At 33.8% G+C, this 14,353-nt stretch overlaps 1 protein-coding gene across 8 annotated transcripts; it reads left to right on the top strand.

Moving 5' to 3' along the window:
• The first annotated feature begins 1,850 nt into the window (after positions 1-1,850).
• Positions 1,851-9,630, top strand: LOC132067140 (putative pentatricopeptide repeat-containing protein At5g13230, mitochondrial). 8 transcript variants are annotated; one of them, XM_059460285.1, is made up of 4 exons: positions 1,851-4,573; positions 4,866-4,952; positions 6,800-6,859; positions 8,834-9,630. In XM_059460285.1, the coding sequence occupies exon 1, from the start codon at positions 1,963-1,965 to the stop codon at positions 4,426-4,428; it is 2,466 nt and encodes an 821-aa protein (XP_059316268.1). In that variant the 5' UTR covers positions 1,851-1,962; the 3' UTR covers positions 4,429-4,573; positions 4,866-4,952; positions 6,800-6,859; positions 8,834-9,630. The 8 variants fall into 8 exon arrangements, with proteins under 8 accessions (XP_059316268.1, XP_059316266.1, XP_059316267.1 ...); XM_059460283.1 differs by having other exon boundaries at positions 6,795-6,859; XM_059460284.1 differs by lacking the exon at positions 8,834-9,630 and having other exon boundaries at positions 6,800-8,509.
• Positions 9,631-14,353: the final 4,723 nt, after the last annotated feature.

The following is a 14,353-nucleotide window of genomic DNA, read 5'->3' as shown; positions in this document are numbered from 1 at the left end:
TTTTGGGGGGGGGGGGTAATTATTCCGTTTTAAATAAGTTTAGAGGGGTAATAGGACCCAGGGAAAGGTAAGGTGTGTCGTAGCAACTTCGGGTATAGTTCAGGGGAGTAATAGTGCCTTATCCCTTTTTGATATTGATAGTTAAATTTTATTTGCATTTCCGATAGTTTAAACATTTTATCAAAAATAAATTTATTTTCTTGAAATGAGATTTTTATAATATTTTATTGAAATAGTGTAATTCCTGCACATTCAGATATTGAAAATAAACAGTCTTAATCATTCAGTGTTCAGATCTAGAGACTACATCTTAGTATTCAGATGTGCATTCAGATTCATAATGCACATCTTAAAATTCAGGTGTGATGCACATCTCAAAATTTAGACGTGTATTCAGATTCAGACGTCTTAATCTTAATGAAAATTCGTTAGGTCAATTTTCTTCTATAAAATTGTTATTATAGGAAATATTTTAGATGTCATATTGATAATCAATTAATATTGCTATGTACATCTAGAGCCTGTTTGGAAAGCCACCTGGTAATTGGAATTGGTGTAATTACTACCTAGTAATTACACAGTATTGTAATTAAAGCGACCTGTTTGTTTGTCATAATGCAATTACAGTGTAATTACAAGCGTGCTGTTTGGTTGCACATGTGTAATTACACAGTTAGTTTAATTTAAAAATAAATTTAATCATAAAATTTAAAATTAATATTTAAAAAATATGTGCATATAGAAATGATATTAAATTAGTTATTTAATAATACATTGTTTCTTAAAAATATGTTAATTAATAATCATATATTTGTAACTAATATTGTAAAAAAAAATTGATATACAATTTCAAATTAATAATATTTTACTTTTAATTGATTATAAAACTTAAAAGCATACCTTTTTTGTGAGAACATCATGGGATTGGATGTTTGACAAAAAAAAAGAATATTTATAAATATAATGCCACAGCATTATCCAAATGTTTAACAATAATTGTATCAACTGTAAGTGAAAAATAAACAGCGTGCAATGTGAAATAACAAGGCAATAATATTAAAGCAAATGTTTTTAAAATCGAAAATATAACCTAAATTCAAAATCCAAAAGATTTTTTTTTTAACATAATACTCTTATGTCAAATTCCAACGTTACATAAGTAAGTTTCAACGTAACATAAGTAAATACTCCGATAATTCAAAAGAAAGGGAAAATATAAGTCTATAACCTCATTCCCAACGAAATTCTACTTTAATAACGTCACTCATTATATGTCAAGTTTGTTAATGACTCATTCTTTCTAATATTAAGAGATGTAGTTTCAAAAATTAGAATATTAACACGGTTATGCTAAATGAATAAAATAAAAAAATAATAAAATAAAAAAATATGAGCAATTATATAGGACCACAAGAAGTAAAGGTTGGGAATGAGAATAAAGGAAATGAAATATAAATACTATAAAAGAAAAATATATATTAAAAAATAAAAATAATTAAAAAGTAAAAATAAGAAAAAAAATTAAATAATAGAAATAAAAAATAAATTAGAAAATAAAAGAAATTTAAAAAGTTAAAAAAATTAAATAATAGAAATGAAAAATAAATTAAAAAAGAAAATAAATTAAAAAGAAATAAACTAAAAAGTAACCCTGTAATTATAGGGTGTAATTACACCCAATTCTTAGCCCCCCTTGAGAATTGGAGAGTGTAATTACAGCCTCTCAATTATACTCAATTCCCACCTAACTGTGTAATTACCTGATCAAACAAACAGGCGTAAACTGTGTAATTACACCCAATTACACTCAATTCCAATTACCTGGGTGGCTTTCCAAACAGACCCTAATAATTTTTTAAAAACTGCCTACTCACGTTCTTTTCCCGCGGAAACCCCCTCTAAGCAAGCCCATAACCGATTAATCTGAAATTTAGTTGGCTGGCCAGAAGGGAAACCACACGCATGCTGAGATACGTAGTGGGCAGAAGATTGCCATGGACGCCATTTGCAACCTCTTCGCCATCCCAATTCTCATCCCAATCCCCCCACTTCACCAAACAAGTGTACACGAATTTAGAAACTCCATCATTCGATTCTTCTACATACGCCAATATGCTTCAGAATTGCATAAAGAACAGAGATTTCATCCCAGGAAAGGCACTCCACTGCGACATTTTAAAGAGAGGCGGATGTCTAGACCTATTTGGGCAGAACATTCTGCTTAACTTGTACGTCAAGACTGAGTTATTACATGATGCAGTTCAGCTGTTCGACGAAATGTCTACAAGAAACGTGGTTTCATTTGTTACTTTACTTCAGGGTCATTTGCAGGCTGAGCAATACATTGGAGCTGTCGAATTATTTATTAGATTGCATAGAGAAGGTCATGAGCTGAACCCGTTTGTATTTACAACAATCTTGAAAGTGCTTGTGAGTATGGATGAAGCAGAGAAGGGTTGGAGCATTCATGCTTGTATTTATAAGCTTGGACATGACTCTAATCCTTTTGTCAGCACTGCCCTCATTGATGCTTACTCTGTTTCTGGACAGGTCGATTTTTCGAGGAACGTTTTTTATGGCATTATTGACAAGGACATGGTTTCTTGGACAGGCATGGTTACTTGTTATGCAGAAAATGATAAGTTTGAAGGAGCACTGTGTTGCTTCTCCCAAATGAGGCTGGCAGGTTGGATGCCAAACAACTATACATTCGCGAGTGTTATAAAGGCTTGCCTTGGTCTACAGGCCATTGATGTGGGCAAGAGTGTTCACGGATGTGTATTAAAAACTAGGTATGAGATGGATCCTTCTGTTGGTATTTCGTTGCTTGACTTATACTGTAAATCTGGAGATCTGAATGACGCTGCGCGTGTGTTTCAAGATATTCCTGAGCGTGATGTAGTTCATTGGAGTTTTATTATAGCGCGATATTCACAGAGTGACCGCTGTAATGAGGCACTGGAGTTTTTTTCACAAATGAGGAGAGCATTAGCTGCTCCAAATCAGTTTACTTTTGCTAGTGTGCTGCAGGCATGTGCATCTGTGCAAGCTTTAGACCTTGGGATGCAAATCCATTGCTACGTGACAAAGTATGGTCTTGATTCAGATGTGTTTGTTAGAAATGCCCTCATGGATGTGTATGCTAAATGCGAAAAGGTGGAAAATACCGTAGACGTGTTTCTGGAGACAGAAAACAAAAATGAGGTATCATGGAACACTATTATTGTTGGCCATGTACAATGTGGAGATGGAGAGAAGGCGCTAGATCTGTTTGTTGATATGCTTGAAGCTCAAGTACGAGCTTCATCGGTGACGTATTCTTCTCTGCTGCGTGGTTGTGCAACCCTGGCTGCATTGGAGCCAGGTCTTCAAATTCACTCGTTGACTATAAAAACCATTTACGATCAAGATCTTGCTGTTGGAAATGCTTTAGTGGATATGTATGCAAAATGTGGGAGTATTAAGGATGCTCGTTTGGTGTTTGAAACAATGAACGAGCGTGATGTTGTTTCATGGAATGCTATGGTTTCAGCATATTCCATGCATGGTCTTGGGAATGAGGCTCTCAATATCTTTGAGAGAATGCGCAGAACGGATGTCAAGCCTAATCAATTAACATTTCTTGGTGTTCTTTCAGCATGTAGCAATTCAGGATCTTTGAATCAAGGATATGCCTATCTCTCTTTAATGTTGGATGATTATGGTATTGAACCTTGCGTTGAGCATTACACATGCATGGTATCACTTTTGGGGCGCTTAGGTCAGCTCGATAAGGCTGTTAAGTTGATTGAAGACATTCCATTTGAGCCAAGTGTCATGGTATGGCGTGCTTTGCTTGGTGCCTGTGTTCTTCATAATGAAGTTGAGCTTGGTAAAACAGCTGCTCAGCGTGTGCTTGAATTGGAACCACAAGATGATGCGACTTATGTGTTATTATCAAATATGTATGCCACTTCGAAAAGGTGGAATAATGTAGCTTTTGTTCGGAAAAGCATGAAGAAGAAACGACTAAAGAAGGAACCAGGACTTAGTTGGGTTGAAAACCAGGGCAGTGTTCATTATTTTTCTGTTGGTGAGGCTTCACATCCTGATATCAAACTTATACATGGAATGTTGGAATGGTTTAACTTGAAAAGTAAGGGGGGAGGTTACGTTCCTAATTGTGATGTTGTTCTACTTGATGTAGATGATGATGAAAAGACACGCCTCCTGTGGTTACATAGTGAGAGATTAGCTTTAGCATTTGCTTTACTAAGAACGCCACCTGGAAGTCCAATTCGGATTATTAAAAATCTACGAATATGTTTGGACTGTCATGCAGCAATCAAGTTTATATCAACGCTTGTGCAGCGAGAAATTGTTATAAGAGATATAAATAGGTTTCACCACTTCCAAAATGGAGCTTGTTCATGTGGTGATTACTGGTAATATGCCTCAAACTCCTAGGCTGTCTATGTATCCATCTATATGGAACTTGCCTGTTTTGGCCTCTCAAGCATTGATACTGAAGTTGCTCCATCATTGGTCCTCTGTTGGTTCCCATTTCCTTACTCTGGACGTGAAACCTGTGCAGGTAAAGATGAAAGTAGTCTAATCCTTTATAACAGAGGTGTTCCTTAGTAGTAGCCTCCCAATTAGATAAATATTAATTATGCAGACCTTTTTTAGCTACTTCTACACTACATCATGAGATCTTAATATGATTAACACAATTAGAGGAGGCTTCATGCGCAAAATTCTGATAAATTAGTCTGAAATTTTACCAAACTGATGCTCTTAGAGACATTGCTGAAAATTGGCGCAAGTCTATGGATATCGGTAAGAAAAGGACAAAAATGATAAGATTTCTTTTGCATGTCTGCCAGGATGATACAGTGATGTCCAAGATTGACTAAAGAGATTGAGACTAATTGAAGATGCGCTAACTTTGACTAGCATGGAGGTTGATACTGGTAAGATAGTGAAGATATCAGTTCTACTCATCTTAAGAAACTTGCTCTGTTGTGTTAATTTGTGGTTTATAACAGTTAGCTTCCCAGGTTTCAGACAAGCCTGTATTCTTTTAAAATATAGTTTGACCTATAAGCTGACTACTTGCCTTAAGTCTATATGAATTTTACTTTTTTCCAAAAAAAATATTTCCCTCCTTTTTGACTCTACCATCCCTCCCAAGGCCCTCTATACTTTTTCTCTTGCGTCATCTATCTTGCCAAGGAGATTTTGACCTGCTTCTTAGCCTTACTCTTTAACCCACCACGCTGTCTCCACCGAAAGAGCTCACAGTTTATCTTCAATACACCCTGTTTAAGCTACTGTTTATTATTTTGTATTCATTTCATTTTTCTGATTTGTTCTTCTTTGTATCTATAAATATAATGAGCTAAGAACTTATTTCAATGAAAAGGGCATGGCAGGATTATATTTATAATTTCATGATAGACAAGGTTAGTTTGTTACACAAAGTGGAAGAAAGAGTTGAGTTAATTTTCAGGAAGTGCAAAGCTGTCAATAAGTGGATTAAAAAAATATTAGGAGCACAAAAGTTAAAAGAAGGATAGTTGGCATGACATTTGAAACCATTACAGAGCTTATGAACAAAACCTTGGGAAGGTATCACAATAACGCTATTGTTTTTTTAAAAAAAAAATTCCTGCAATAACCCTATTATATACGTGTTTCTTAATTTTGACAATTTATTCCAAGGTTTTTCTTGAATGAAAAGTTTGTGCTGTTATAATAAATATGTACTTTATTTAGTCTTGCTGGTACGAGTCTAATTTAGCAGTCGCTTGCAAAGGTGCGGCTGTTGGTCTGTTATACAGGTCTAATAAACAAATCTTTTGTTCTTGCAACAAAAGAACTGTCGACCTGTTGGTTATTCTTGGAAGGTCATTTTGAGTAAACTATGAGCAGAGGGCTGCGTTAGTCTTATGAAGCCCGTCAATAGTAGCTTGCAGAACTGCATGTCTGGAATTTGGCATATTTATTGAACTATTACAGACAGCTGCATTTTGAATGAATCTACTCCAAGATGACAAACTTAGTCCTGGTTTGAGCTCTTTAAATTTTCAGCTTTAAAAGGACATGTTCTGGATAAATCAAATGACTTTCCCTTACAGATGCAATTATATTATGGAAGCCAAGTATATGGAATTGTTGCATTTCCTGGAGAAGTATTCTACTATTCTTTTCCTCTAAATCTCCCAACTGGTGCAGGTTAATATTTGTCTGGACTCTTAAGCTTTTGCTTCAGGGCTCTTCGATTCTTTCAATCCATGTTATCCACTTAGCAATCCCAGGGATGACTCTTCAATCTTTGCTCTTCCTGTTTCTATTTCCTAGTGACTTCCAGCCCTGTGTCTTGAGAAGCTACTTTTTGCTGATTTCCATCCCTGATAACCTATAACTCGAGACAAATTTATCTGATCTCCTCCTTCTCTTCGGGATCGAACATCTTGGGATTCAACAGATTGTAGGTCCGAGTATCCAACATCAATGAGTATCCAACATCAATCTTACAATAATTTTTCACCGATACTTCTACTAGGATAAACTTTTCCCTCTTACCTCTGAGGAGATGCATTCTGATCTTGTATACCAGCATCTCAAATGTTGAAGTTGGCAATGCCTTAGTTGAGCTACATTGATTTCATATATTGTTGAGAAACAGAGATATGCTTCCTTTTCTTCAGTAGGCGAATACGGATATATTTGGTATATAGATCATTTGACTGCAGTAGTTTTCATTCAAGTTGAGAAATGTTTCCAATTCTGATATAGTGGGGAAATTGCAGAACAGCATTAATCACGACCTGAATCAGCCCGTTGTGCAATAATTGCACAGGTGGAAAGTGCACGGGTATTATTTTGCATCCCTTATGTACTGTGCATAACTCTTTGGTTTAACATGACATGTGTGGCTGTAAACATTTACGTGTTAAGTAGCTGTATACTTGCCTATTAGTTCTGTTGAAATCTGAATTGAAATGTTCTGTTAGTAGTTCAAAATGAGTGCGCAACTCTCTCCTGTCTGGTTACTTGTTTATGAAAAAGGCAAATGTCCTTATTCTGACTATGTGATGACTAGCTCTTCTGATGATAAAATGTGCTTGTGTAATCTTTTGAAGCCAAATTATAAGGGCATCTGTGATATAGTCCCTCCTGCATGGTTGCTAGTGTGACAAACTAATTGGTAGTTTGTATACACCAGGTTAAAGATATAAAATAAATGAAAGTGACTTATCAAAAAATAAATAAATAAAAGGAAGGGTCTGATATCTTATAACTTAAGTTTTTATGTAACTTATATGGTCAACAACAACAACAACAACAACAACATACCCAGTTGAATCCCATAGTGTGGGGTCTGGGGAGGGTTAAGTGTACGCAGACCTTACCCCCACCTTGGGTAACTTATATGGTCAAGAAGAACAAAAAAGCTTTTGTATAACTTAAATACTTAATACACACAGTTCAACATGCAAAACAAGTAGAGGTTCTAGGTTCACGTCTTACCACCATCCATTATCAATGAATTGCCATGTGTTTGGCCAAAAGATAGAAGCTGCATCACACATGAAAGGTCGTGTCACAGACATAATTGAGTAAATAGAAGTATTCGTCTCTAATAGCTTAAGCTTTTAGAAAAGATAGTGCTTAAATCAGCAGTACTAAAAAAGGACCTTAGGTTCTGAAGTGCTTCAGCTTCACCCATTTAAGAACCTAATACGGAGTTGGAGCATTACTGTATGTTAAACTGTGTTACCTGTAATCCGATGTGAAATGATTGCTTAGTAATACATCCGATTGCATAATTTGTCATTTAGATTATTTCGACTATCATTTACGCATTTTCGATGGATATAATATTTTTCCACTTGCTGAGTTGGAGTTCAGACAAGCAAGCAAAGCCAAGAAAAATAAGAAAGCCCGTTGTAGAGCAGTCGACTAAGTAGAACTGCTGAAAATTGTGTATAGATCCATCTGCGACTTATCTTTAAAGTAGGGAGTTAAAGAAGATAAATCTGGTGATTAACGTCCTGCAGAAATGTTTTTCATTTTGTTCTTAGACCAAAAAGGAAAGAAACAATATTGACCATATATATAAGAAATATAAGAGCATATATAGAAGTGGTTGTTCATCCTTTTAATGTTTATTATTCTCTGTATCCTAATTTTGGCACTATTACTCTTTGGGGAGTAAAAAGATTTTTCTTTGACTCCAATTCATTCAAAGATTTTCTTGATATTTAAGCTGCAACAAACATAGGGGACGGATAGAATCACTACACTATCACGGCCAACTATACCAAACCCTTATTAAGGATATATTTAGTGCTATTTATGAAATTAAATAATAAACAAACAGTAAAAAAACTACTTTATCTTGGATCTGCGACGGATAGCGGTGATTGTTATTTATGGTATTTTTTATGTAGTTTCTAAACATTGAATTTCTATTAAACAAATTAAGGATTCTATGTCCAAATTCACACAAAAAATTAGATATATTCAGCCTCGCACCTCGAACCAGCCTTTCTTTTTGGGACAGAGTTAGTAATTTATTTGGTATACTTTTCTTCTTTCTCTTCTTGTTCTCTTCCAATGGTGGGGGTGCGAGAGAGGCTCCAAGAAGATGCATATAATAAACCTTCACAATATAATATTTTACTCTATAAATTCAACTTGGATAAAGCCTACTTTTGACATGTCTATCTATTGTTAGATAATATGCTGATTCAGTTGTATTTTTCTGTTTTGATGTCACCAACTTGGTAAATCAAATTGAGAAGTGTCTTTTTATTTCATTTGTACCATATTTTCCTCATTGCAGATGAGCATTAGCATAACTCTATTGGGGGGATGCTTATTGATCTGAGCAATGGAGATAATTCAACTCTTAGGGCTCGATTGGTACGAGGGATAAGGGATAAATAATCCCAGGATTAAATTTGAGATGAGTTTATCCCACGTTTGGTTGGGATAAAATCGCAGTATAACTAATCCCGGGATTGTAGTGTTATTTTATCCCTGTGGGAGGGTGGGATAACTAATCCTGGGATAACTAATCCCAGGATAACTAATCCCGGGATAACTAATCATAGGATAAGTAACCCTGGGATAACTTGTTTCCCAACCAAACGACCCTTAAGGTCATTGAGTCTGAGTGGTAAAGTGTCAGTTAACTGAAGATCAACATCCATTTGATCGGAGTTTGGATCTCTTCTAATTTATTTATTACATGATATCCCATCAATTTTTTATTTTATTTATTACATGATGACTTGGTTGTGTATGTGTTTAGATTCGTAGAAGATCCATGGATAAGTTCTTAGCATGCTGAAAGACTGGTGAACCTCCAGCTTTGTCATCACGGAGGACGTTAGCCAGTTCTGATGTGGGAAAAGATACTTTAACTTATGATAGTCATGTGAACAACAATCAACTAAGCAAAGTGTAGGTACCTGTCCCCTAGTGATAGATCTCTAATTCTGGGGTAATTAAATGAAAAAACTGGTAATTTCGGCTTACCTGCTTAAAGTAAGAGGAACCTCCACTTGTTTTAAAATAATCCATTTTGTGTATTGCAAAGAAAATCTCAGTTGAGAAGTGGGATTTATGGTGGGGGCCCCCTTTGATATTTGTGCTCACAAGACATTTTGCAGGCAATCTCCACGTTAATGTTGTTTTTGGTAGTCTTTTATCACATATCCAAGATACCAAATTAGAATCATATTTCCATCTAGTGATGAAATCTAATGGGGGGTTGTGTGAAAGCAGCGTTTACTTGTTGACAAGCAATATAGTCCAGCCTTATAAAAATGCTGTAAAAAGTAATTTGACAATCTAACAACTACATTCTCTTGAGACTGGTGACTGCCATGATAACCTTGTTAATTCTATTGGAGATGCTAACCCTGAGTCTTAGCAGGGTTCTATCTTTAAATTTGTGCCTTGTAGCGAAAGCTGCGAAACACATATGCTGGAAGCCTTTGATGAGAGCATTAAATTATTATAATTGGAAAAAGAATTTCCTTGACATTTTAGTACAAATAAGTAATTGGGTTACCATTCTGGTAACAATTTAAGAGAAAGGGGGCTATTTGCAAGAATATTTTCCAACCTTAGAGTTGTCGCCTTTGGATACATTCAGTGATTTTGGCATGCGTGTTGGTTGAAAGCTACGAATACTAAATAGGTTATCGAACTGTACATGTCTTGGACTTGCCTACTTGTAAGTGTCATTTCATCCTTTTAATTTCCCCTATCATAATCTTATTAAAATTTGAATCCTAACACTGATAATCTTATTGGAATTCTGCCTATTATAATCATACTAGTATTTGAATCCTAATATTGATAGTCTTATTGGAATTTCGCCTATCATAATCGTATTATGTTTGAATCCTAATAGTGATATTCTTATTGGACCGTATCTTTATTAATGCGAAAGTATCCTGTCTTCCATGAAGTAATTTCGCTCGACGGTAGTATCCTACTAAGGTATTGCATAATTTATACGATGTACCTCTCAACAGAGACATTCCAGTAAGGGGGCAGTATATAGATAGACAAGGTGAAAATCGTCGTTTCTGCTTATGTAAATATGGAATTTGGAAAGATTTCATTGACTTCTTAATGAGGCGTAGAAGTTAGGAAACATGGTTTCTGTACTGCTTATTAAGTCACTAGTGAATTTATCCGCGCTTCGCGCGAATTTGCCTTTCAAATATTAAACTTCTTAGCTTTTTATTTTTCAAAGTAAAATAAATTAAATTATAACCAATTATATTATAAGCGCTTAATATATATATTTTTATGTGATTTCCGGCACTTAAGAGTTTTTAGTCTTCAATAATTACTTGTATAGTCTAAGTACAAGTGAAACAAATTTTTTGTTTTTCTTAAAATAAAGTAAAGAAATAAAGTATTCAACAAAAACCAATCTATTTTTGTGCATATATATTCAAACTTTAAAATATTTAACTATCTAATTATATGAATCTCTTATGTAATTCTTAGTTTATTCTTTTCTTTTCTTTTCCCATTTTTAACCTTTATATCTATTTTTCTTTTTCTTTTTTGACCTTTTCACTTCCCTACACAATCACTCATTTTTAAAAAATAAAAAAACAAATTTTATTTTTCTTTCTCTTTTAACTTCCTAACAATAAAAATAAGAAACCGAAATATATTATTCTCAAATCTCAACATGAACTATAAGAAAATATATTAAATAAATATTGCATAAAAATATATCATAAAATATCGATAACCATGGATATTATTACGCATTATTTATTCAATTTAATTAGAGAATATGAAATAACCGATACAGTTAGAAACACAAAAAGAATAAACAATTTAATTGGTGAACAAATCATTAGGAATACGAAAAGAACCCAACAAAATATGAGAAATTAGTTTAGTGACTTTTCTTCTTGATCATTAAATATTAATATAACAAATTTTCTTAAAATTCTAATATTAATCCGGAGGTCTTCTTCGTGTTGGTAGCCGCTTCCTTCTTTTTAAAATTTTTTGATTTACCATAAGCTTTGGTCTTTTTAATTGCTATGCAACTGTGACTTATGTTTGGTTGATGATTATTGAGATTCACACATTAATATTAGGCAAATCATCATTTCTTGTTAAGAAATTAGATTTTTCCCTCTTTTTTTCATATATTAAGTTTCAAAATAGCTTTAAAATTACATTGTGTCAATTTTTGAATAGATCTAATTAATCATATCCACAACATATCTAATCGGAAAAAATTGTTCTTTGTAAAAGAAATTATAGCAAACTAAGAAGTAGAAAAAATTATGAATTTAAAGAGTATATAATTACCTTAGAAGAAATGCATCCAATGTTGAGGTAGACACCATCGTGCATGCTCCTCGATGTAGATGGCATAGCACGAATAATTTAGCAAATGTTGAGAGTAAGATTAATTATGAGAGTCAAAAGAGTAAAGTTTTCGACCAAAATGTTGCATACCTTTCACATGAATCTCACAAAACAAATTGTGATTATGCAAAATAAAAAGTAAAACACACTGACCATGCCAAGTAAAGATCAACATTCTTCCTTTGACTTCCCTATCTTCTTGAACATAATATACATAATCTTATCTCAATCTAACACAAAATAATAACAAATCAAATAATTTATTGAAACGACTACATACACTTTACCATACATTAATAATAATAATAATATAGAACGAACTTATTACAAAATTAAACTTGGGAAAGGCCTAATAAACATTCACGTGATCAAACTGTTGAAGAAGAAGAACAAAAAAATGACTACTAAACTTTATATTGCACTTCTTGTTTTCTCTTTTGGCAGCCATGCAGCTCCCTCTTACTCACTCTTGTCCGAAAACCTCTCCGTTTTTACCCTCAGACACAATCTTTTCCTTCTTCAATATATCACAATCCAACACCTCAATCTTCTCCACAATTTCAAATCAAGAAAACATTAAAATATAAAATGTTGCGTTTGAGATGGTGTCATAGAAGGCAGTGCCACCCCTTTTGGGCGTGAAGCCAAATGAATGAAAAATGTGAGGAGAAACTAATATGAAAGAAGATAAAAAGCATAGACATTAAACTGTATTAATTGCTCAATTTAATTGGAGATTAAAATGGTTGTTGAATGTTGACCCATGAACCAAAAAAAAGAGCAAAACGGATGAAATGACAAGGCATAGACTTGAATATGTATTAAATGTTCAGTTTAATTAGAAAAATAAAAATGATTGTGGATGTTTTAAATAAGCTAAATTAATAGGATGAAGGAGGGAAAAATTGCAAAAAAAGGAGAAAAAAGATAAATAGGTTTCTTGACTTTAGAGAGTGCCACATCACCATTTTTATGCTTAGCTTTATATTATATATAGATTTATGATTCTTTGAACTTTTATAGCTAGTGTTCATCTTTTCTTGTTGCTCTAGTTGTGGTTAGCCTCATGGTCTTTGGTGCTGATGTTGTTCTGCTTTCTACTTGAATCAGTACAGATTTGGACTTTTGTAAAGTTAAGGTGCACCAATGGCGAGTCAGTTCATCCATATGCTTCCTGGAGAAATAAGCTCGAAGGAAACAGTACGAGCAAACGGAGAGACATACGTTCCTAGGGATAACAAAATTACCCGAAACTTCCATAACACTATCATGTCAAATTCAGCAAGAAATCGCATAAAGCTTCACGTTCCTGCTAGAAGTTCGAGTTCAAAGTTAATTTGCTGCTGCTTGATTCAAGTTGCATGATTAAATACATCTATTCTTGTAAATCCTTCTCTATACTAAATTTAATCGGAAATTCTCGTGTCTTACCCAGAATATTTTTTTGGTTACTAGTGCTATTTGGGCTTCTTATTTGAGATGTACCAGCCTTGCAGATAAGGAGCCCGTCTGCTTAGTCAGGTTTGAAAATCAGTTGTATAGGAGACCAAGAAATAGAACGCACATTGAGTACCAGAAATCAGGAATGAAAAGTAAAATCTGGAAATCAACCATCAGTCACAATATATCATATCTACCCATGTAATACTGCTCACTGAATCCCTTATTTTTGTATTACTATTTTATAAAAGAACCCCTAATAGACAAAACGTCTGATGATGAAGGATTGTGAACGTAAGTATTTGAAACTACTACATGGTAAAGGGGGTATTGTCTGCAAATTTATTTTACAAGAAACTATCAGTAATACTACGACTACTAGTATGGAAGGATAAGCGAGATAACACTCAAATACCTAACTAACTTTTAGCCTAATCCGTTCTAAAGTTATGTCCTCCGTATGCCGAAGTTGGTACGAGTATATTTGAAAATTGTTTTGCAAACCGAGCACCACCTGTTACCGGAAATAACTAATCAAATATTCGACAGTAATAGCAATGGATTTCAACTTCATCACTCAGTAATCACATATCTATTATAGTATAATTAACCATAAACTATTATTCATAAATGCTATATCTACGTATATAGTAGATACTCTAATAATTCTCTAGTCAGTTATTTTAATTAATTAAACTAAAGTAAGACACACCGTACTAATTAATATCTGAGTGACAAAAACTTGACAAAGCCACGAGGTCCGAAGAATTTTTAGCTGTATATATTGCTCTTTGCAACATTGATTTGCACAAAATGAAGCAAAAAATCTCTTACACGAAGTATATATTAGAGTTTGCCATAATTTTCTTGACTTATTTGGATATTTTTTCCTTGAATGAAGAGCAAAATATTTATTATAATTAATTTTTATTTTTTCCTATAAAAAACTTAAATCTCTATTATATTTGACTTATTCTTTTCTTGGAGAAAGAGACTTTAGACC

This window comes from Lycium ferocissimum, chromosome 8 (assembly GCF_029784015.1).
Source record: "Lycium ferocissimum isolate CSIRO_LF1 chromosome 8, AGI_CSIRO_Lferr_CH_V1, whole genome shotgun sequence".
Lineage (NCBI taxonomy): Eukaryota > Viridiplantae > Streptophyta > Magnoliopsida > Solanales > Solanaceae > Lycium > Lycium ferocissimum.
This window is presented reverse-complemented; position numbering and strand designations above follow the sequence as displayed.

Coding starts and splice junctions, on each gene's coding strand:
- LOC132067140 (XM_059460285.1), top strand. CDS start 1,963: ATGCTGAGATACGTAGTGGGCAGAAGATTGCCATGGACGCCATTTGCA.